General features: G+C 42.1%; 1 protein-coding gene across 1 annotated transcript in view; it reads left to right on the top strand.

The window, feature by feature from the left end:
* Positions 1-21,332, top strand: part of SEC62 (SEC62 homolog, preprotein translocation factor) — a 39,787-nt gene that overhangs the window by 13,015 nt on the left and 5,440 nt on the right. Inside the window, exons 3-7 of the mRNA XM_056565135.1 lie at positions 630-735; positions 7,159-7,363; positions 8,730-8,822; positions 12,083-12,143; positions 18,767-18,886. Coding sequence (XP_056421110.1) covers positions 630-735; positions 7,159-7,363; positions 8,730-8,822; positions 12,083-12,143; positions 18,767-18,886 — 585 coding nt within the window. The remainder of the gene's footprint in view (positions 1-629; positions 736-7,158; positions 7,364-8,729; positions 8,823-12,082; positions 12,144-18,766; positions 18,887-21,332) is intronic.

Here is a 21,332-nt window from a genome sequence, read left to right on the forward strand (position 1 = left end):
ATCCTTTGTAATTTTGCAAGAGCTGGAGGCACACAGCTGGAAAATACACAGCTCTAAAACAGAGTTTTTTTTTTTTGCAAAGATTGTACCCCCAGCTGTTGCAAAACTACAACTCCCATCATGGGAGTTTAAAGGGGTATTCCGGGCAAAAACATTTTATCCCCTATCCAAAGGATAGGGGATAAGATGTCTGATTGCGGGGGGCCCGCTTCTGGGACCCCCCGCGATCTCCCTGCAGCACCCGCATTCTATGCGAGAGCTGCGTCTCAAGTTTCGGAAACCTCTGGGTTCCTGGGACTGGGGACGTGATGCCACACCCCCTCCATTCATGTCTATTCCTAGATCCAGCTAAGTAGCCACGAAGGCATACAGTTATCACCCAATGTTATGTTCACTCCCAAAATGTACAGCCTACAAATTACAAGGAGTTGCTTCTTAACATATATACAAGACATACTTGGTTCAATATCCCCCAAATAACACATACAGGGTAAAACAAGTCACACAACAGAAAATGAAACGACAGGTGTTTATTTAAACAATAAAAATATTTAGTATACTTTACTTTACTTTTCCTGTTTGTTGGTTGTCCCCTTATTGAAATGAATATATTTATTTTCTTCATGCAGCGTCCAAAGCGGTGGACTGTCTTCTGGACTCAAAATGGGCAAAAGCGAAAAAAGGAGAAGAAGCCTTGTTTACTAACCGGGAGTCTGTGGTCGATTTTTGCAACAAGTATGTCATGTGCTAGGTGTACTGTAGTTTGTGTATTCTAACTAGAAATAGCTTCCAGTGTTTGCTTTCTATAATCTTACGTAAAGGGGGTTGTCTAGCTTAACCCCTTAAGGACCAGGCCATTTTACACCTTAAGGACCAGAGGGTTTTTTGCACATCTGACCACTGTCACTTTAAACATTAATAACTCTGGAATGCTTTTAGTTATCATTCTGATTCTGAGATTGTTTTTTCATGACATATTCTACTTTAACTTAGTGGTAAAATTTTATGGTAACTTGCATCCTTTCTTGGTGAAAAATCCCCAAATTTGATGAAAAAAATGAAAATTTTGCATTTTTCTAACTTTGAAGCTCTCTGCTTGTAAGGAAAATGGATATTCAAAATATATTTTTTTTGGGGTTCACATATACAATATGTCTACTTTATGTTTGCATCATAAAATTTATGAGTTTTTACTTTTGGAAGACACCAGAGGGCTTCAAAGTTCAGCAGCAATTTTGAAATCTTTCACAAAATTTTCATACTCACTATTTTTCAGGGACCAGTTCAGTTTTGAAGTGGATTTGAAGTGTCTTCATATTAGAAATACCCCATAAATGACCCCATTATAAAAACTACACCCCCCAAAGTATTCAAAATGACATTCAGTAAGTGTATTAACCCTTTAGGTGTTTCACAGGAATAGCAGCAAAGTGAAGGAGAAAATTCAAAATCTTCATTTTTACACTCGCATGTTCTTGTAGACCCAATTTTTGAATTTTTGCAAGGGGTAAAAAGGAGAAAATTTTTACTTGTATTTGAAACCCAATTTCTCTCGAGTAAGAACATACCTCATATGTCTATGGAAAGTGTTCGGCGGGCGCAGTAGAGGGCTCAGAAGGGAAGGAGCGACAAATGGTTTTTGGGGGGCATGTCACCTTTAGGAAGCACCTATGGTGTCAGGACAGCAAAAAAAAAAAAACACATGGCATACCATTTTGGAAACTAGACCCCTCGGGGAACATAACAAGGGGTAAAGTGAACCTTAATACCCCACAGGTGATTCACGACTTTTGCATATTTTAAAAAAAAAATTTTTTTTTTTACCTAAAATGCTTGGTTTCCCAAAAATTTTACATTTTTAAAAAGGGTAATAGCAGAAAATACCCCCCCCAAAATTTGAAGCCCAATTTCTCCCGATACAGAAAACACGCCATATGGGGGTGAAAAGTGCTCTGCTGGCGCACTACAGGTCTCAGAAGAGGAGTCACATTTGGCTTTTTGAAAGCAAATTTTGCTCTGGGGGCATGCCGCATTTAGGAAGCCCCTATGGTGCCAGAACAGCAAAAAAAACCACATGGCATACCATTTTGGAAACTAGACCCCTCGGGGAACGTAACAAGGGGTAATGTGAACCTTTATACCCCACAGGTGTTTCACGACTTTTGTATATGTAAAAAAAATTTTTTTTTTTTACCTAAAATGCTTGTTTTCCCAAAAATTTTACATTTTTAAAAAGGGTAATAGCAGAAAATACCCCCCAAAATTTGTAACACAATTTCTCCCGAGTACGGCGATACCCCATATGTGACCCTAAACTGTTGCCTTGAAATACGACAGGGCTCCAAAGTGAGAGCGCCATGCGCATTTGAGGCCTAAATTAGGGACTTGCATAGGGGTGGACATAGGGGAATTCTACGCCAGTGATTCCCAAACAGGGTGCCTCCAGCTGTTGTAAAACTCCCAGCATGCCTAGACAGTCAGTGGCTATCTGGCAATACTGGGAGTAGTTGTTTTGCAACAGCTGGAGGCGTACCAGACGTTTTTTCATTTTTATTGGGGAGAGGGGCTGTATAGGGGTATGTGTATATGTAGTGTTTTTTACTTTTTATTTTATTTTGTGGTAGTGTAGTGTTTTTAGGGTACAGTCACACGGACAGGGGTTCACAGTAGTTTCTCGCTGGCAGTTTGAGCTGCGGCAGAAAATTTGCCGCAGCTCAAACTTGCAGCCGGATACTTACTGTAAACCTCCGCCCATGTGAGTGTACCCTGTACGTTCACATTGGGGAGGAGAAACAGCTGGAGGCACACTGGTTGTGAAACACTGAGTTTGGTAACAAACTCAGTGTTTTGCAACCAATGTGCCTTCAGCTGTTGCAAAAGCTACAACTCCCAGCATGTACGGACAGCGAAAGGGCATGCTGGGTCTTGTAGTTATGCAACAGCTGGAGGCATACTACTTTTGCTGGGGATTGTAGTTATGCAACAGCTGAAGACACACTGGTTTGCTACTTAACTCAGTGTGCCTTCAGCTGTTGCAAAACTACAACTCTCAGCAGTCACCGACAGCCAACGGGCATGCTGGGAGTTGTAGTTATGCAACCAGCAGATGCACCACTACAACTCCCAGCATGCACTTTAGCTGATTGTGCAAGCTGGGAGTTGTAGTTATACAACAGCTGAAGGTACACTTTTCCATAGAAAAAATGTGCCTCCAGCTGTTGCAAAACTATAAGTCCCAGCATGCCCATAAGGGAATGCTGGGAGTTGTGGTGGTCTGCCTCCTGCTTTTGCATAACTACAGCTTCCAGCATGCCCTTTTTGCATGCTGGGAGCTGTTGCTAAGCAACAGCAGGAGGCTGTCACTCACCTCCTACTGCTGCTGCTCCACGTCGCCGCGCAGGTCAGTCCCTCGCCGCTGCCGTCGCTCCTGGGGCCCCGATCCCAACAGGGACGGCGGGGATCGAGGTCCCCAGCACCCGGGGTCTTCTTCCCCCACCCGCTCACGTCCTCCGGAAGAGGGGTGGAGCGGGTTGCGGGAGTGACACCCGCAGCAGGCGCCATGATTGGTCGGCTGGGAAACCGGCCGACGAATCAGGGCGATCGTGAGGTGGCACCAGTGCCACCTCACCCCTGCTGGCTATGGCTGTTCGGGGCCGTCTCTGACCCGATTGACCCGAAATCCGCCGCATATCGCTGGACTGAATTGTCCAGCGATCTGCGGCCATCGCCGACATGGGGGGTCATCATGACCCCCCCTGGGCGATATGCCCCGATGCCTGCTGAACGTTTCAGCAGGCATCGGGCACCGGCTCCGCTCCAGATGGCTGCGGGGGGCCGGTAAAGCACATGATGATCTCATATGTCATGTGTCCTTAAGGACTTGGAAATGGAGACGTATGAGAACGTCATGTGTCCTTAAGGGGGTTAAAGGGGTACTCCGGTGAAAACCTTTTTTTTTATTTTTTTAACTGGTGCCAGAAAGTTAAACAGATTTGCAAATAACTTCTATTAAAAAATCTTAATCCTTCCAGTACTTATTAGCTGCTGAATACTACAGAGGAAATTCTTTTCTTTTTGGAACGCCGAGCTCTCTGCTGACATTACGACCACAGTGCTCTCTGCTGACATCTCTGTCGATTTCAAGAACTGTCCAGAGTAGGAGGAGATCCCCATAGCAAACGTATGCTGCTCTGGACAGTTTCTAAAATGGACAGCGATGTCAGCAGAGAGCACTGTGGTCATGATATCAGCAGAGAGCACTGTGTTGCAAAAAGAAAAGAATGTCCTCTGTAGTATTCAGCAGCTAATAAGTACTGAAAGGATTAATATTTTTTTAATAGAAGTCATTTACAAATCTGTTTACCTTTCTGGCACCAGTTGATTTATAACCCCTTTAAACTGTTCTGAACGCTGGAGCCGGCAGCTTGTGACATCATAGCCCCCCCCTCAATGCAAGTCTATGGGAGGGGGCGTGACGGCTGTCACGCCCCCTCCCATAGACTTGCATTGAGGGGTTGTGGCGTGACGTCATGAGGGGGCGGGGCTATGACGTCACGAGCTGCCGGCTCCAGCATTTCAACAGTTTGTTCCAAACGCTGAGCAGCGGAGTACCCCTTTAAGCAATGTATTCACTGAAATCTTTTGAGGGCATATTGACATAATAGAGAGGAGAGGTTCTGATATGCTTATGAATGGAGTGGGGCAGAGACTGGTATAGCAGCACCAATAGCATTTAGCGAAAGGGTAAATGGTAACATAGGAAGTATATTGTGCTATCACAGCAATTCAGCAGTGTTGTATTCATCATATGAAGCAGAGCTACAGAATATGATAGTGTCACGGCCATATGCCCCTCCTGTATACAGAATGATGTTGTGTAAGGTGTTGTCTACTTCAGGAAGTGATGCTGTACAATTTATGGATAATAAATGAAGTTGTCCAGTCTGGCAGTAGATGTAAACATAAGTAAGAAGAGCTATCCCACAAAAAGTGTTTGTTTGTTTTTTCTTGTTTTTTTTTTTTTAGCATAGCATGCCTGGGCTGCCTGACTAAACAAACAATAAACTGGTACTTATCTCCCTTGCTTTCCCGCAGCCTCTGTTATCACGGTGGGCACTGCACTTCCACAATGCACTTTCTGGTGCTGTGGTCAGTGTGCGACATTCCCATTCAGCCAATCGCTGGCTAAGGCGAGACACTGCTGTGGCCAGGGATTGGCTGAATATCAATGTGTTGCGCCGGCTCCACTAGAAAGGAAGGTTCATTGGAGACAAGGTGCAGGGGTCGGTGCGAGATATTGCGGTCTTCAGCCTCAAATAAACTACACGTTCAAAAAAATTATCTAAACTTAGTCAACAGTAAACTACATAGTAAGTAGTAACAATGTGACCTATTGACTACAGTACCGGTAAGTACAGCATGGCAGACACCAGGTGCTATCATAATAGAGCCTGCGGGGCAGTGAGGGAGGTAAGTACACGTTTTCTTTGTTTGTTTAAGCAGACAGCTTAGGCATATTTAACCCCTTAAGGACCGGAGGTTTTTCCGTTTTTGCATTTTCGTTTTTTGCTCCTTGCCTTTAAAAAATCATAACTCTTTCAAATTTACACCTAAAAATCCATATGATGGCTTATTTTTTGCGCCACCAATTCTACTTTGTAATGACGTCAGTCATTTTGCCCAAAAATCTATGGTGAAGCGGGAAAAAAAATCATTGTGCGACAAAATTTTTAAAAAAACGCTGTTTTGTAACTTTTGGGGGCTTCCGTTTCTACGTAGTAAATTTTTCGGTAAAAATGACACCTGATATGTATTCTGTAGGTCCATACGATTAAAATGATACCCTACTTATATAGGTTTGATTTTGTCGGACTTCTGGAAAAAATCATAACTACATGCAGGAAAATTAATACGTTTAAAATTGTCATCTTCTGACCCCTATAACTTTTTTATTTTTCCGTGTATGGGGCGGTATGAGGGCTCATTTTTTGCGCCGTGATCTGAAGTTTTTAACGGTACCATTTTTGCATTGATAGGACTTATTGATCGCTTTTTATTCATTTTTTCATGATATAAAAAGTGACCAAAAATGCACTATTTTGGACTTTGGAATTTTTTTGCGCGCACGCCATTGACCGTGCGGTTTAATTAACGATATATTTTTATAATTCGGACATTTCCGCACGCGGCGATACCATTTATGTTTATTTTTATTTTTATTTACACTGTGTTTTTTCTTTTATGGGAAAAGGGGGGTGATTCAAACTTTTAATAGGGAAGGGGTTAAATGATTATTCACTTTTTTTTTGCACTTTTTTTTTGCAGTGTTATAGGTCCCATAGGGACCTATAACACTGCACACACTGATCTTTTACATTGATCACTGGTTTCTCATAAGAAACCAGTGATCGATGATTCTGCCGCATGACTGCTCATGCCTGGATCTCAGGCACTGAGCAGTCATTCGGCGATCGGACAGCGAGGAGGCAGATAGGGGCCCTCCCGCTGTCCTGTCAGCTGTTCGGGATGCCGCGATTTCACCGCGGCTATCCGGAACAGCCCACTGAGCTAGCCGGCATGCTTTCGGTTTCACTTTAGACGCGGCGTTCAACTTTGAACGCCGCGTCTAAAGGGTTAATAGCGCGCGGCACAGCGATCAATGCCGCGCGCTATTAGCCACGGGTCCCGGCCGTTGTTAGAGGCCGGGCCCGACCCGCTATGACGCGGGGCCACGCCGTGGCCCCGCGTTATAGATCGGGAGTGGACACATGACGTTCCAGTACGTCATGTGTCCTTAAGGGGTTAAAAACTGAACAGGAAGTTTTTTTCTTTTTTAATTTATTTTCTGTCTGGCCACAGTGCTCTCTGCTGACACCTCTGTCCATTTCAGGAACTGTCCAGAGCAGGAGAGGTTTGCTATGGAGATTTTCTTCTTCTCTGGGCAGTTCCTGACATGGACAGAGGTGTCAGCAGAGAGCACCGTGGTCAGACAGAAAGGAACTTCCTCTGTAGTATACAGCAGCTGATATGTATTGGAAGGATTAAGATTTTTATATAGAAGTAATATACGAATCTGTTTAACTTTCTGGCACCAGTTGATTTAAAAAAAAATGTTTTCCACCGGAGTATCTCTTTTAATGTCGAATTTTTCTTTTTAAGGCTTCTTAAGAAACAGTTCTTTCACCGGGCATTAAAAGTGATGAAAATGAAGCCAGAAAAAGACGTAAAGAAGGAGAAAGAAAAGGGCAAAAGTGAGAGTGCTAAGGAAGATGAGAAAAAGGGAAAAAAAGAGAATTCTAAAGAGGATAAAGCCAAGAAAGAGAAAGAGAAGAAAAAGGAAGTGGAGAAAGAAGAAAGCAAAAAGGTAAGTGCACTGAAATTCCTTTGTAGCATAGGCTGGAAGAAGGCCAGTGCTTGTACCTCTAAATATGTGGGGATATGTTAAAGCAACTAGAAGACCATGTCATCTTCATAAAATGCCTAGGTGCCTGGTCTTTATTAGCTTCTGCAGCAATTTAAATGAATGTTAGGAGGTTCTGCAGCAGCTGTGGTTTGTGTTAGGACCCTGCCAAGTTGTCACTAATGTAAGAGGACTCACAGAAGGCATGGGTGAAGGAGAAGCCTGAAGGGGGCCATACACCTTTAGTAACTGAGGGTTCAGCTGACAGCTCCTGATTCCTCCACACATATGCATGCCTGACTTAGCTGAGAATACATATGTTTTCATTAGGGGGATGAGAGAAACGTCTACTATGAGAACCCAGGAGATGGCAGTTTTGAAGTACAGGGCCCTGACATTAAAGGGGTACTCCACTGCTCAGCGTTTGGAACAAACTGTTCTGAACGCTGGAGCCGGGAGCTCGTGACATCATAGACCTCATGATGTCACACCCCACCCCCTCAATGCAAGTCTATGGGAGGGGCGTGTTGGCTGTTACGCCCCCTCCCATAGACTTGCATTTAGAGGGTGGGGCATGATGTCATGAGAGGGCAGGGCTATGAAGTCACAGGCTCCAGCATTCAGAACAGTTTGTTCCAAACACTGAGCAGCGGAGTACCCCTTTAATGGGGTACTCCGGTGGAAAACGTTTTTTGTTTTTTTTCTGAAATCAACTGGTGCCAGAATTAAGATTAAAAAATCTTAATCCTGCTAGTACTTATTAGCTGCTGAATACTACAGAGGAAATTATTTTCTTTTTGGAACACAGAGCACTCTGCTGACATCATGACCACAGTGCTCTCTGCTGACATCTCTGTCCATTTTAGGAACTGTCCAGAGCAGCATATGTTTGCTATGGGGATTTTCTTCTACTCTGGACAGTTCTTAAAATGGACAGAGATGTCAGCAGAGAGCACTGTGGCCATGATGTCAGCAGAGAGCTCTGTGTTCCTAAAAGAAGAAAATTTCCTCTGTAGTATTCAGCAGCTAATAAGTACTAGAAGGATTGATTTTTTTAATAGAAGTAATTTACAAATCTGTTTAACTTTCTGGCACCAGTTGATTTAAAAAAAAAAAAAATTTCCACCGGAGTACCCCTTTAACCTGTAAAGGTAGGCCACCTTTACAGGTTAAAGGGGTACTCCGGTGGAATTATTTTTTTTTTTTAATCAACTGGTGCATATCTAGCTTCTGACAAAAACCTGTTTTCACAGTCATAAGTATTAGACAAAACAAGAAAAAAAATGCTTTCCATTCCATTGATTTGGTTCTAAATTGTATGTGTTTGTAGGATGAAACTCCTGGAACTCCTAAGAAGAAGGAAACCAAGAGAAAGTTTAAGCTTGAGCCACATGAAGATCAGGTTTTCATGGATGGTAATGAGGTGAGGTGGGAAGGAAAGGGAGGATCCTTGAAGTGGCCTTCTGTCGGTGGAGTCGGGAGGCCGCCATACACCTTCAGGGTGCGTTCCCACACGGCGTATACGTAGCGTATTTGATGCTGCGCAAAATTTACGGCAGCAGCGGGAAATACGCTGTGTATTCCTTGCTCGCTATACACACAGAGCTTTCCGGCGGCAGCCCTATGTGTGTAGTGAGTTTTGGAGGTGGAGCTGCGCGTCAGTCACGACGGCACACGGCCCCGCCTCTAAAACTCACTACATGCATAGGGCTGCCACCGGAAAGCTCTGTGTGTATAGTGAGCAAGGAATACGCTGCGTATACGCCATGTGGGAACGCACCCTCAGCGGCCAAAACCCACCAGCGGTGGTTGTTACTTTTTTTTAATTTAGTGCTGTAGAAAGTACAGAGTAAAGAGAAATAGAGCCCTGGTCAGATGTGTTCACATGATGGCTATTACTGCAAAATATACAAGAGAATACAGCCCTGATCATATGTAGTCACATGATGGATATTAGTGCAAAACATGCAGGTGACTACAGCACTCATCAGATGGCACAGGATAGACTTTACTGGAGAACATACAGGTGAATAAGACAATACTGGAGAACATAGAGCACTGATCAGATGTAGTCACAGGGTGAAAATTACAATAGAATATACAGGAGAATACAGCACTTATCAATCACAGGAAAATAAATCACTGATCACACATAGCCACAGGATGGATATTGCGACAGAACATACAGGAGAATACAGCACTGATTAGATGGCACAGGATAGACATTACTGGAGAACATACAGGTGAATAAGACAATACTGTAGAACATACAGGTGAATAAGACAATACTGTAGAACATACAGGTGAATAAGACAATACTGGAGAACATACAGCACTGATTAGATGGCACAGGATAGACATTACTGGAGAACATACAGGTGAATAAGACAATACTGGAGAACATACAGATGAATAAGACAATACTGGATAACATAGAGCACTGATCAGATGTAGTCACAGGGTGAAAATTACAATAGAATATACAGGAGAATACAGCACTTATCAATCACAGGAAAATACATCACTGATCACACATAGCCACAGGATGGATATTACGACAGAACATACAGGAGAATACAGCACTGATTAGATGGCACAGGATAGACATTACTGGAGAACATACAGGTGAATAAGACAATACTGGAGAACATACAGGTGAATAAGACAATACTGGAGAACATACAGCACTGATTAGATGGCACAGGATAGACATTACTGGAGAACATACAGATGAATGAGACAATACTGGAGAACATACAGCACTGATCAGATGGCACAGGATAGACATTACTGGAGAACATACAGGTGAATAAGACAATACTGGAGAACATACAGGTGAATAAGACAATACTGGAGAACATACAGCACTGATTAGATGGCACAGGATAGACATTACTGGAGAACATACAGGTGAATAAGACATTACTGGAGAACATACAGATGAATGAGACAATACTGGAGAACATACAGCACTGATCAGATGCTGTCACAGGTTGGATATCCAGACATTGTAGGTTCAATCAGTACCCTTAGAATGTCATCCTGCTTATAGCCATAATATGCTACTTGCTGTGCTCCCCAGTGCCCATTTGTAGTAATTTATACAACATGGTCCCCAAAAATAATTGTACTAGGCAAATAATAAAGTCAATAACAGGGCCCACATAATGTCCCACAAAATTATTGCAGACTGCACCCCTGAGGGGAAATTGCACCATACATAGTGACCCAAGACATTACTGTAAACAGATACTTCTCTGCACAGTAATGTGCCACATGCAGTGCCCCCAACCATAATAGTGCCAGGTAAAGAGTGTCCCCACAGTAACTGTGGCCCCAACAATAACCATGTCAAGTAGAGTGATCCCTACTGTATAAGTGTCACTATTTCACAATCTTACCTACAATCAGTAATAGTGCCTGCATAACATTTACAAAAATAATTGTGCTAAGCAGATGGTGCCCTGTATTTGTGCCCACATAATGCTATCAAAATAATTGTACCAAACAGAGGTCCCCTATAGTGTCTAGAACATGCCTCCAAATTGCACATGTATAGTGTCCCACATAAAAGGTTCTATTTAGAGTTTCTGCTGTAGTTCCATGCAAAGTTTCCATCAACAGTAATAATTCCACATTTTCCCCAATATACCTTTTACCAACATTAATAGTGCCAACACAGTAACCCCCCCCCCCCCCCCAATTATTTTGCCAGAATACCCCCATAGTGCAAATCTGAGTGCCCACAATGGTAACATTGCCCTTAATTCCCCGTTATAACTTTGCAGAGGTCACCCATAGTGCTCCAATATTAGTAGTTCCCCTAAAGTAGGGTGAAGGTGCCTAAACCCTATGCACAAACCCCAAACATTTTAATACTGCCCTAATCCTGCTCCCATGTAACACCCAGCAGTGCGGTAGCCTGAGCAATCTGGGAGGTGACGTAGGTAGATGACCAGTGCTCTCTATTGTATGGCCTATAAAAGTAAATGCCATGGCTTGGAGCATTGGTTTCTAAGCGCTAAGACTAATCCTAAAGCAACATTTCTTTTTAATTCAGAGGGAGAGAGAAAATAACCACGGAATGATTTTATAACTCTATGCTCACACAGTTTTTTTTTTTAATTTAATATCTAAATGCGGCTGAAATTCAAGACTTATTTTTAATCATGCTTTTTTGGCCTGTTTTTATTTTCAGTATTTTTGCAGCAATTCACAGGACAAAATATGGTTTAATAAAAACAGCCTTATTTTGGTCTGTAAAAAAGGCCCCAGAACTCAATAGTACAAAATATGGCTGCTTTTTGAACCATAGAATGGCCATTTTCCAGTTGCAGGTCAGAATACTGTGTGTGAACATGGCCTTAAAGGGTTATAAGGTTTGTATAACTGAATGCAGATTTTCCCATTTTGTCTCTCAGCACTAGTGTTTAATATTCAGATTCATAATATGTTGACTTGTGATGTTTGTGCAACAGAAAAGTATTTAATCTGAATATACTGCATTTGTTCTGATCTGTGCCAATATGGTCCCCAAAATATCCATGTTACAAAACATATGTTTATACTCCTAGTTTTATGGCCAACATTGTTTAATTTTATTTTTTATTCCCAATGTCCATTTAGAAATCTGTCTATTAATATTAGAATCGTTTACATTTTTGAATTCTTAAAATATTTCAGGTGTATGTGTGGATATATGATCCAGTCCATTTTAAAACTTTTGCTATGGGCCTCATTCTTGGTAAGTAACATCCGTAAGTTGACTTTTGTGGGTGTCTTAGGAACAGATCGCACTGTTTATGTATTGCTGTAAGTTTAAAACAGTTTTAGTTTTTGGTTGATGTTTTTTTCGATGCATTACAGTATATTAACCTGTTTTTCCAAGTAGAAGAATATGTACTTTCTTTTTAGCAGTGTATTTTCGCAAATGGATTTACAGTTACGTCCATTTGTACCACCTACCACACTTTGCCGGGCTCCCACTGCAACAGCCAGGAACAAAGACCCTTTAGATGCTGCGGTCAGTGCCTACAGCGGCATATAATAGGTTGACAGAGGGAGGGCACTTCCTTTGTTCTCCATTGGTGGCCCATGAACCCTTTACAGAGTGCCAATGGTGGCCATGGCATTGTCTGCTTGCCATGGAAGCCAATCAGGCTTTGCCTGAGGCAGAGTCTGATCGGCTATGCTGTTCAGCATAATACTGACAAGCATAAAACACTGCAGTACAGATCTGTACTGCAGTTTATTACACCTGCGATCGATAGATCATTTAGGGTGCATACACACCGCGTTTTGTGCTTCTGTGGCACAGTTCTGGCATGAAAAGCTCAATTTCCAAAGTTACTGATTTTTGGCCCAGACTGAATCGTGGTCTGCTGCAGTTTTCAGTTAGGGCCAAAAGTTGGATACAGTCATGTGGATTGTATGGTGTGTGCCACAGAGGCACAAAATGTGGTCCGAATGCACCCGAAGTAAAGTCCCCGAGTGGGACAAAAAAATATACAATATAAATCGAAAATAAAAATACACAACCCCCATTTACCCTACTATAAAGGTCTTTATACACGCATACTTGGCATCTCTGCTGTAACATCCCAGTCTATAAAACTATGATATTATTTAACCCGCACAGTGAACACTGAAAAGAAAATACAAAAAAACTTACATCTACCCAAAAATAGGATCACTAAAAACATCAATTCATCTCACAGCCCTCAAACAACTATGGGTAAAAAAATATGGCTCTTAGACTGGTGATGCACAAACACAATTATTTATTTATTTTTAACAAAGAATGGTTTTTACAATGTTAATTTAAGAAACCTTTTAACAGTACATAAATTAGGTATCATTATAATCATACTGACCTGCAGAATAAAACATAAAAAGTACTCCGGTGGAACGCAATTTTTTTTAAATCAACTGGTGCCAGAAAGTTTAACAGATTTGTATATTACTTCTATTTAAAAATCTTAATCCTTCCAGTACTTATCAGCTGCTGTATGCTTCACCGGAAGTTCTTTTCTTTTTAAATTTCTTTTCTGTGTGACCACACTGCTCTCTGCTGACACCTCTGTTGATTAGAGATGAGCGAACTTCTCGGCTTGGAAGTTGCTGACTTAAGCCTTCATAAATTAGTTCAGCTTTAAGGGGCTCCGGTGGGCTGAAAAAAGTGGATACAGTCCTAGGAGACTCACTCCTAGGACTGTATCCGCCTTTTCCAGCCCACCGGAGCACCTGAAAGATGAACTAATTTATGCAGGATAAAGTGAGCAACTGCCGAGCCGAGAAGTTTGTGACGAATTGAATCACTGTAAGTTCTCTCATCTCTACTATCCATGTCAAGAACTGTCCAGAGCAGGATAGGTTTGCTATGGAGATTTGCTCCTGCTCTGGACAGTTCCTGACATAGACAGAGGTGTCAGCAGAGAGCACTGTGGTCAGACAGAAAATAAATTCAAAAAGAAAAGAACTTCCTGTGGAGCATACAGCAGCTGATAAGTACTGGAAGGATTAAGATTTTTAAATAGAAGTAATTTAAAAATCTGTTTAACTTTCTGGCACCAGTTGATTTAGAAAAAATAGTTTTTCCACCAGAGTACCCCTTTAACCTGTCAATTATGCCGCATGGTGAACACAGTAAAAACAATAAATAAAGAAAACTTGCCAAAACGAACGTTCATGTTAGTCAATCCTAAGTCTCTAAAAAAAAAATTATATAAAATTGTCATGTGTACCCAAAAATGGTAGCAGAACAAATGTGAAATCATCCCAATAAAAACAAGCAAACAAAAATAAAATCCTCACACAGCTCCATCAGTAATAGCAAAAAGTTGTAAAGCAAAATGTTGTAAATGTCCTAAACGATTAAAAAAAAAAAAAAAAAAAATGAAATAAAGTAGTACAAAAATTAGGTAGTGCATTAATTGTACTGAAATGCAGAATACATGCCATTTATACTGCATGGGGAAAGACATGAAGAAACTGCAGAATTTTTTATTTTTTCTATTTAAAGTGTACCTGTAGTCAACAAAAACTTTTTATATAATGTAGATAATACCATTATATGAATATTTGTAATATACATTGCTTAAAAAATTTGTATATTTTTGTCCCTGCAGCAATTGTATGTGTGTCTCTAATGAGTCCAAATACAGGAAGTGAGGGTGGACAAGCAGGGCTCTGTACACTGAGGACAAGCAGGACAGTGTGCACTGAGGCTCTATAACATGCTCCTGGGTCATACATCAGGATGATTGACAAGCCAGGAGTCTGCACAGATCCCTGCTTGTCTTACCCTCACTTCCTGTTTTTGGACTCATTATAGAGACACACAGACAATAGCAGCAGGGACCCCATTTTCACCCCAAAATATACACAATTTTTAATCAAAATATGTTACAAATATACATATAATGGTATTATCTACATTATATCAAAAGTTTTTGTTGACGACAGGTACACTCTAACCCCTTAAGGACCAGGCACGTACTCATACGTCCGTGGGAATTTCGGTCCCCGCTGGGCGGGGATCGGACCGGGGTGACTGCTGATATCGATCAGCAGTCACCCCGCGCAAATGCCCAGGGGGGTCATCAGACACCCCCCCCCCCCCCCCATGTCGGCGATCGGCGCAAATCGCCGTAATGACCCGGAATCGCAAGTGTGAATTCACTTGCGATTACGGGTCATTACGGGTCTATGGTGACCCGGAATATAAGGGGGATCGCGGGTGCCTAAGACACCCACAATCCTCCTGAAGAGATAGGAGTGAGGTGGCAGGGGTGCCACCCCTCCTATCCCTGCTATTGGTGGTCTAGACGCGACCACCAATAGCAGATTGGGGGCGGGGGGGGTTAACTTTCGTTTTCCCCGTCCTTCCCACCCACAATAGGCGGGGCAGAACGGGGAAACGACGGGGACCGGCGCCGGAGTACACTTACCGATCTGCGGAGGCTGCGGGCGACGATCGGTGTCGGAGATCGGCAGGCGGCGATGTCGTGCAGCAGGCTCCCTGGATCCGACGGAAGCCGGTAAGTTGCCTAGCAACATCTGGAGGGCTGCAGTCCGAGACCACTATATAGTGGTCTCTATACTGTAGCACTCCAGATGTTGCAAAACTACAACTCCCAGCATGCCCAGACAGCTGTTTGGGCATGCTGGGAGTTGTAGTTTTGCAACAGCTGGAGGGCTACAGTATAGAGACCACTATTTGGTAGTCTCTGAACTATAGCCCTCCAGATCTTGCAAAACTACAACTCCTAGCATGCCTACACAACTGTTTGCTGTCTGGGCAAGCTGGGATTTGTACTTTTGCAGCATCTGGAGGGCCACAGTTTGCAGTGGTCTCTATACTGTAGCTCTCCAGATGTTGCAAAACTGCAATCCCTGCACTATGTACATTTGAAGCCTAAATTGGTGATTTGCACAGGGGTGGCTAATTTTACAGCGGTTCTGACATAAACGCAAAAAAATAAATACCCACATGTGACCCCATTTTGGAAACTACACCCCTCACAGAATGTAACAAGGGGTATAGTGAGCCTTAACACCCCACAGGTGTTTGACACATTTTCGTTCAAGTTGGATGGGAAAATGAAAACAATTATTTTTTTTCACTAAAATGCTGGTGTTACTCTAAATTTTTCATTTTCACAAGGGAAAATAGGAAAAAAGCCCCCCAAAATTTTTAACCCCATTTCTTCTGAGTAAGAAAATACCCCATATGTGGATGTAAAGTGCTCGGCGGGCGAACTACAATGCTCAGAAGAGAGGGAGCACCGTTGGTATTTTGAAGAGAAAATGTGTCTGGAATTGAAGGCCACGTGTGTTTACAAAGCCCCCATAGTGCCAGAACAATGGACCCCCCCCCCCACATGTGACCCCATTTTGTAAACTACACCCCTCACGTAATGTAATAAGGGGTACAGTGAGCATTTACACCCCACAGGTGTCTGACAGATTTTTGGAACAGTGGTCCGTGAAAATGAAAAATAAAATTTTTCATTTGCTCAGCCCACCTTTCCAAAGATCTGTCAAACGCCAGTGGGGTGTAAATACTCACTGCACCCCTTATTAAATTCTGTGAGGGGTGTAGTTTCCAAAATGGGGTCACATGTGCGGGGTCCACTGTTCTGGCAGCACGGGACTTTGTAAACACACATGCCCCCGAATTCACTCTTCAAAAGCTCAATGGCGCTCCTCCTTGACCACTTGACCTCAACACATGGGGTATTTCCATACTCAGAAGAAATGGGGTTACAAATTTTGGGGGGTATTTTCTGCTATTAACCCTTGCAAAAATGTGAAATTTGGGGGAAACACATTTTAGTGAAAAATTATATTTTTTTTCCCGTGAAACCCCTGTGGGGTATTAAGGCTCACTTTATTCCTTGTTACGTTCCCCAAGGGGTCTAGTTTCCAAAATGGTATGCCATGTGTTGTTTTTTTTTTTGCTGTTCTGGCACCATAGGGGCTTCCTAAATGCGACATGCCCCCCGACCAAAATTTGCTCTCAAAAAAGCCAAATATGATTCCTTCTCTTCTGAGCATTGTAGTTCACCCGTAGTGCACTTCAGGTCAACTTATGGGGTACCTCCATACTCAGAAGAGATGGGGTTACAAATTTTGGGGGGTATTTTCTGCTATTAACCCTTGCAAAAATGTGAAATTAGGGGGGGAAACACACATTTTAGTGAAATTTTTATTTTTTACATATGCAAAAGTCGTGAAATACCTGTGGGGTATTAAGGCTCACTTAATTCCTTGTTACGTTCCTCAAGGGGTCTAGTTTCCAAAATGGTATCCCATGTGTTTTTTTTTTTTTTTGCTGTTCTGGCACCATAGGGGCTTCCTAAATGCAACATGCCCCCCCAAAAACCATTTCAGAAAAACGTACTCTCCAAAATCCCCTTGTCGCTCCTTCGCTTCTGAGCCTTCTACTGCGCCCGCCGAACACTTTGCATAGACATATGAGGTATGTGCACAAATTGGGCTACAAATACAAGTATAAATTTTCTCCTTTTACCCCTTGTAAAAATTCAAAAATTGGGTCTACAAGAACATGCAAGTGTAAAAAATGAAGATTGTGAATTTTCTCCTTCACTTTACTGCTATTCCTGTGAAACACCTAAAGGGTTAAAACGCTGACTGAATGTCATTTTGAATAATTTGGGGGGTGCAGTTTTCATAATGGGGTCATTTATGGGGTATTTCTAAGATGAAGACCCTTCAAATCCACTTCAAAACTGAACTGGTCACTGAAAAATAGTGAGTTTGAAAATTTTGTGAAAAATTGGAAAATTGCTGCTGAACTTTGAAGTCTTCCAAAAGTAAAAACTCATAAATTTTATGATGCAAACATAAAGTAGACATATTGTATATGTGAATCAAAAAATGTTTTATTTGGAATATCCATTTTCCTTACAAGCAGAGAGCTTGAAAGTTAGAAAAATGCTAAATTTTCAATTTTTTCATCAAATTTGGGGATTTTTCACCAAGAAAGGATGCAAGTATCGACAAAAATTTACCACCATGTTAAAGTAGAATATGTCACGAAAAAACAATCTCTGAATCAGAATAACTAAAAGCATTCCAGAGTTATTAATGTTTGAAGTGACAGTGGTCAGATGTTCAAAAACGCTCTGGTCCTAAGGTGTAAAATGGCCTGGTCCTTAAGGGGTAAAAAAAAAAAAAAAAAAAAAAGGGGGGATCAAAGTGTCACATGTACCCCACAATTGTACCAAGGAAGATATCAACTTGTCATGCAAAGATGTTTTTGGGCCCCAAGGCCTTTGCAACTTGATATGGTGCTTGCAAAATGTCCAAAATAAAAGGAGGCCCTAAAATCCCTCTCATCCTAAAAAAGTTGAAACACAAAATAAAAAAAATATATGAAAAACATTTACCAAATAATGCCAGCATAAGGTAAACGTATTATTAATGTGAATTAATAACTCATTTATGTGACATGACTATATTTCTTACCGGCTATATTTCTTTTACAAAAAAAATTGCTAAATGTATCCACAAAGATGTAATCAACCCCTAACATAACATAAAATGCAAAGTGTCATGAAAAAACAGTCTCACGGTCACTTGGATAAGGTAAAGCAACACAGTTATTTGCATGTTGAGACAGGTCAGTTGCTTTAATGGCAATAATTGGCCCGGTCCTGAAGTTGTTGCTGGTCAGTGCTTAAAAAGATTGTAAATGTAAGTTGTTTCTAGGATGTGACTCGATTTATGGCGCATATATTGTAATTGCTGTGATTAGTATCTAGTCAGGTTTATGTAGCTATCTGTTTATGTAGCTGTCTGAACTAGATGTCATTGTGTAATCTGCTTCTTACCTTGTTGCAGTAATCGCAGTGATTGCCGCCACCCTCTTTCCTCTGTGGCCAGCGGAAATGCGTGTTGGAGTTTATTATCTCAGCGTGGGAGCAGGTTGTTTTGTGGCCAGTATTCTACTTCTCGCTGTCGGTAAGTCTATTACTCTGAAATATCCAGATGTTTTACCATATTCAGCCACTGGATGTCCTCAGTCTACCTATTTTCTATAGAGCAGTGTTTCCCAATCAGGGTGCCTCCAGCTGTTGCAAAGCTACAACTCCCAGCATGCCCGGACAGCCGAAGGCTGTCCGGGCATGCTGGGAGTTGTAGCTTTGCAACAGCTGGAGGCACCCTGATTGGGAAACACTGCTCTATAGAGGAAGGAAAAAAATAAAGGGACCTTTGATCACGCTGAAAAAAGTGTCTGTGACCTTCACATGATCACATACCTTTTTATAGCATTTAGGGCTTAGTAGTCCCTCTGATGATTAAGATAATTCATCAGAGGGGGATGAACATGATCCAATGCGGTGATTGTAATGGGGGGGGCTTACATATTTAAAGGGGTACTCCCCTGGAAAAAAAAAAATTGTTAAATCAACTGGTGCCAGAAAGTTAAACAGATTTGTAAATTACTTCTATTTAAAAATCTTAATCCTTCCAGTACTTGTCAGCTGTTATATGCTTCACAGGAAGTTCTTTTCTTTTTTAAATTTCCTTTCTGTCTGACCGCAGTGCTCTCTGCTGACACCTCTGTCCATTTCAGGAACTGTCCAGAGTAGGAGCAAATCCCCGTAGCAAACCTATCCTGCTCTGGACAGTTCCTGACACGGACAGAGGTGTCAGCAGAGAGCACTGAGGTCAGACGGAAAAGAACTCCAAAAAGAAAAGAACTTTCTCTGTAGTATACAGCAGCTGATAAATAAATACTGGAAGGATTGAGATTTTGAAATAGAAGTAATTTACAAATCTGAAAAAGAATTGAATAGTAAGCGCTGTATTATATAGCGCTTGCAGTGCTGGGGCCTTGGGTTCAAATCCCACTAAGGACAACAATAAAAAAGACATTATACACACAAGTTACAAACTGACCTGTAGATAGGACGGTTGCTGATAAAAATCGGTGGTTGCAGTGTAAGTGTAATGATCCCACAGCAATGCTGTTACAGCGCAATCGCTGTGTATTGCAGTGAAGGAGGTACCGCTCTGCAGATACGTGGGCTCCCTGAAGTGGTGTTCCAGAGGTTGCAAGTGGTTCTTACTGAATTGACTCCCAGATGTAGCGGGTTACTTCTTTTAATGTTGTTTCCCAGAGTGTTACTTCATGAAGGGTCCGGTCTCTAGGAAGGAGCGTGGATTGCAGTGGGAGCGCGCCCCGGCCGGTGGCGCCTCTACCAACTTGCACACACGCTACGATCAGGTTAAGGTTCCGACTGAGTGTGTTGTGAGTGACGTCACTATGGTATCCTCGGCAGTCCACAAGGCTATTGACGTACGTTTTGGAAGTCTCGGCTTCCTTCCGATAGCCTTGTGGACTGCTAAAGATACCATAGTGACGTCACTCACAACACACTCAGTCGGAACCTTAACCTGATCGTTGCGTGCGTGCAAGTTGGTAGAGGCGCCACCGGCCGGGGCGCGCTTCCTTTCAATCCACGCTCCTTCCTAGAGACCGGACCCTTCATGAAGTAACACTCTGGGAAACAACATTAAAAGAAGTAACCCGCTACATCCGGGAGTCAATTCAGTAAGAACCACTTGCAACCTCTGGAACACCACTTCAGGGAGCCCATGTATCTGCAGAGCGGTACCTCCTTCACTGCAATACACAGCGATCGCGCTGTAACAGCATTGCTGTGGGATCATTACACTTACACCGCAACCACTGATTTTTATCAGCAACCGTACTATCTACAGGTCAGTTTGTAACTTGTGTGTATCATACAGCGCTTACTATTCAATTATTTTTCAGTATATAAATTTTTCTACACAGTGTGCATCCATAGGGGAGCACATTTATAGTAAAGCAGCAGTACAATCACACATCAAACTAGACCCATCCAGCGCTAGTGATCTTTTTTTATTCTCTAATTTACAAATCTGTTTAACTTTCTGGAGCCAGTTGATTTAAAATAAATTGTTTTCCACCGGAGTACCCCTTAAATGTCCGGGAGCATGTATTGCTGGATACATTTAGAGATCAAAGACCAGAGCTGAATAAAAATTTTATCTGAAAAAATGTATCACAGTGCTATGTACAAAAATACAGAAAGAAATCGCATACAGGTTACAAAAAGATAATAAGGAGTGCATCAAGACTGGTGGTGTCCTGGGTCCAGATCAGAGGTATCCAGTCAGGTCATCAGGTTAGGCCCCTTTCATACTATAAAATTCATCCGTTAAAAGATCCGTCATAAACGTCCATTAGAAAAACTTTAAAAAGGGATGTTAAACGTCCGTTACAAAATCCTGTTCAAGTCTATGGGATTTTTTTATCATTCGTTATGACCCGTTATAGTCCGTCATGAATAATGGACGTTTGTTGTGACGGAAGAAAAAATGGCACATGCACTAATTTTTTTCCCGTCACGAGAAT

The sequence above is a fragment of the Hyla sarda genome, chromosome 3, assembly GCF_029499605.1.
Source record: "Hyla sarda isolate aHylSar1 chromosome 3, aHylSar1.hap1, whole genome shotgun sequence".
NCBI classification, from domain to species: Eukaryota; Metazoa; Chordata; class Amphibia; order Anura; family Hylidae; genus Hyla; species Hyla sarda.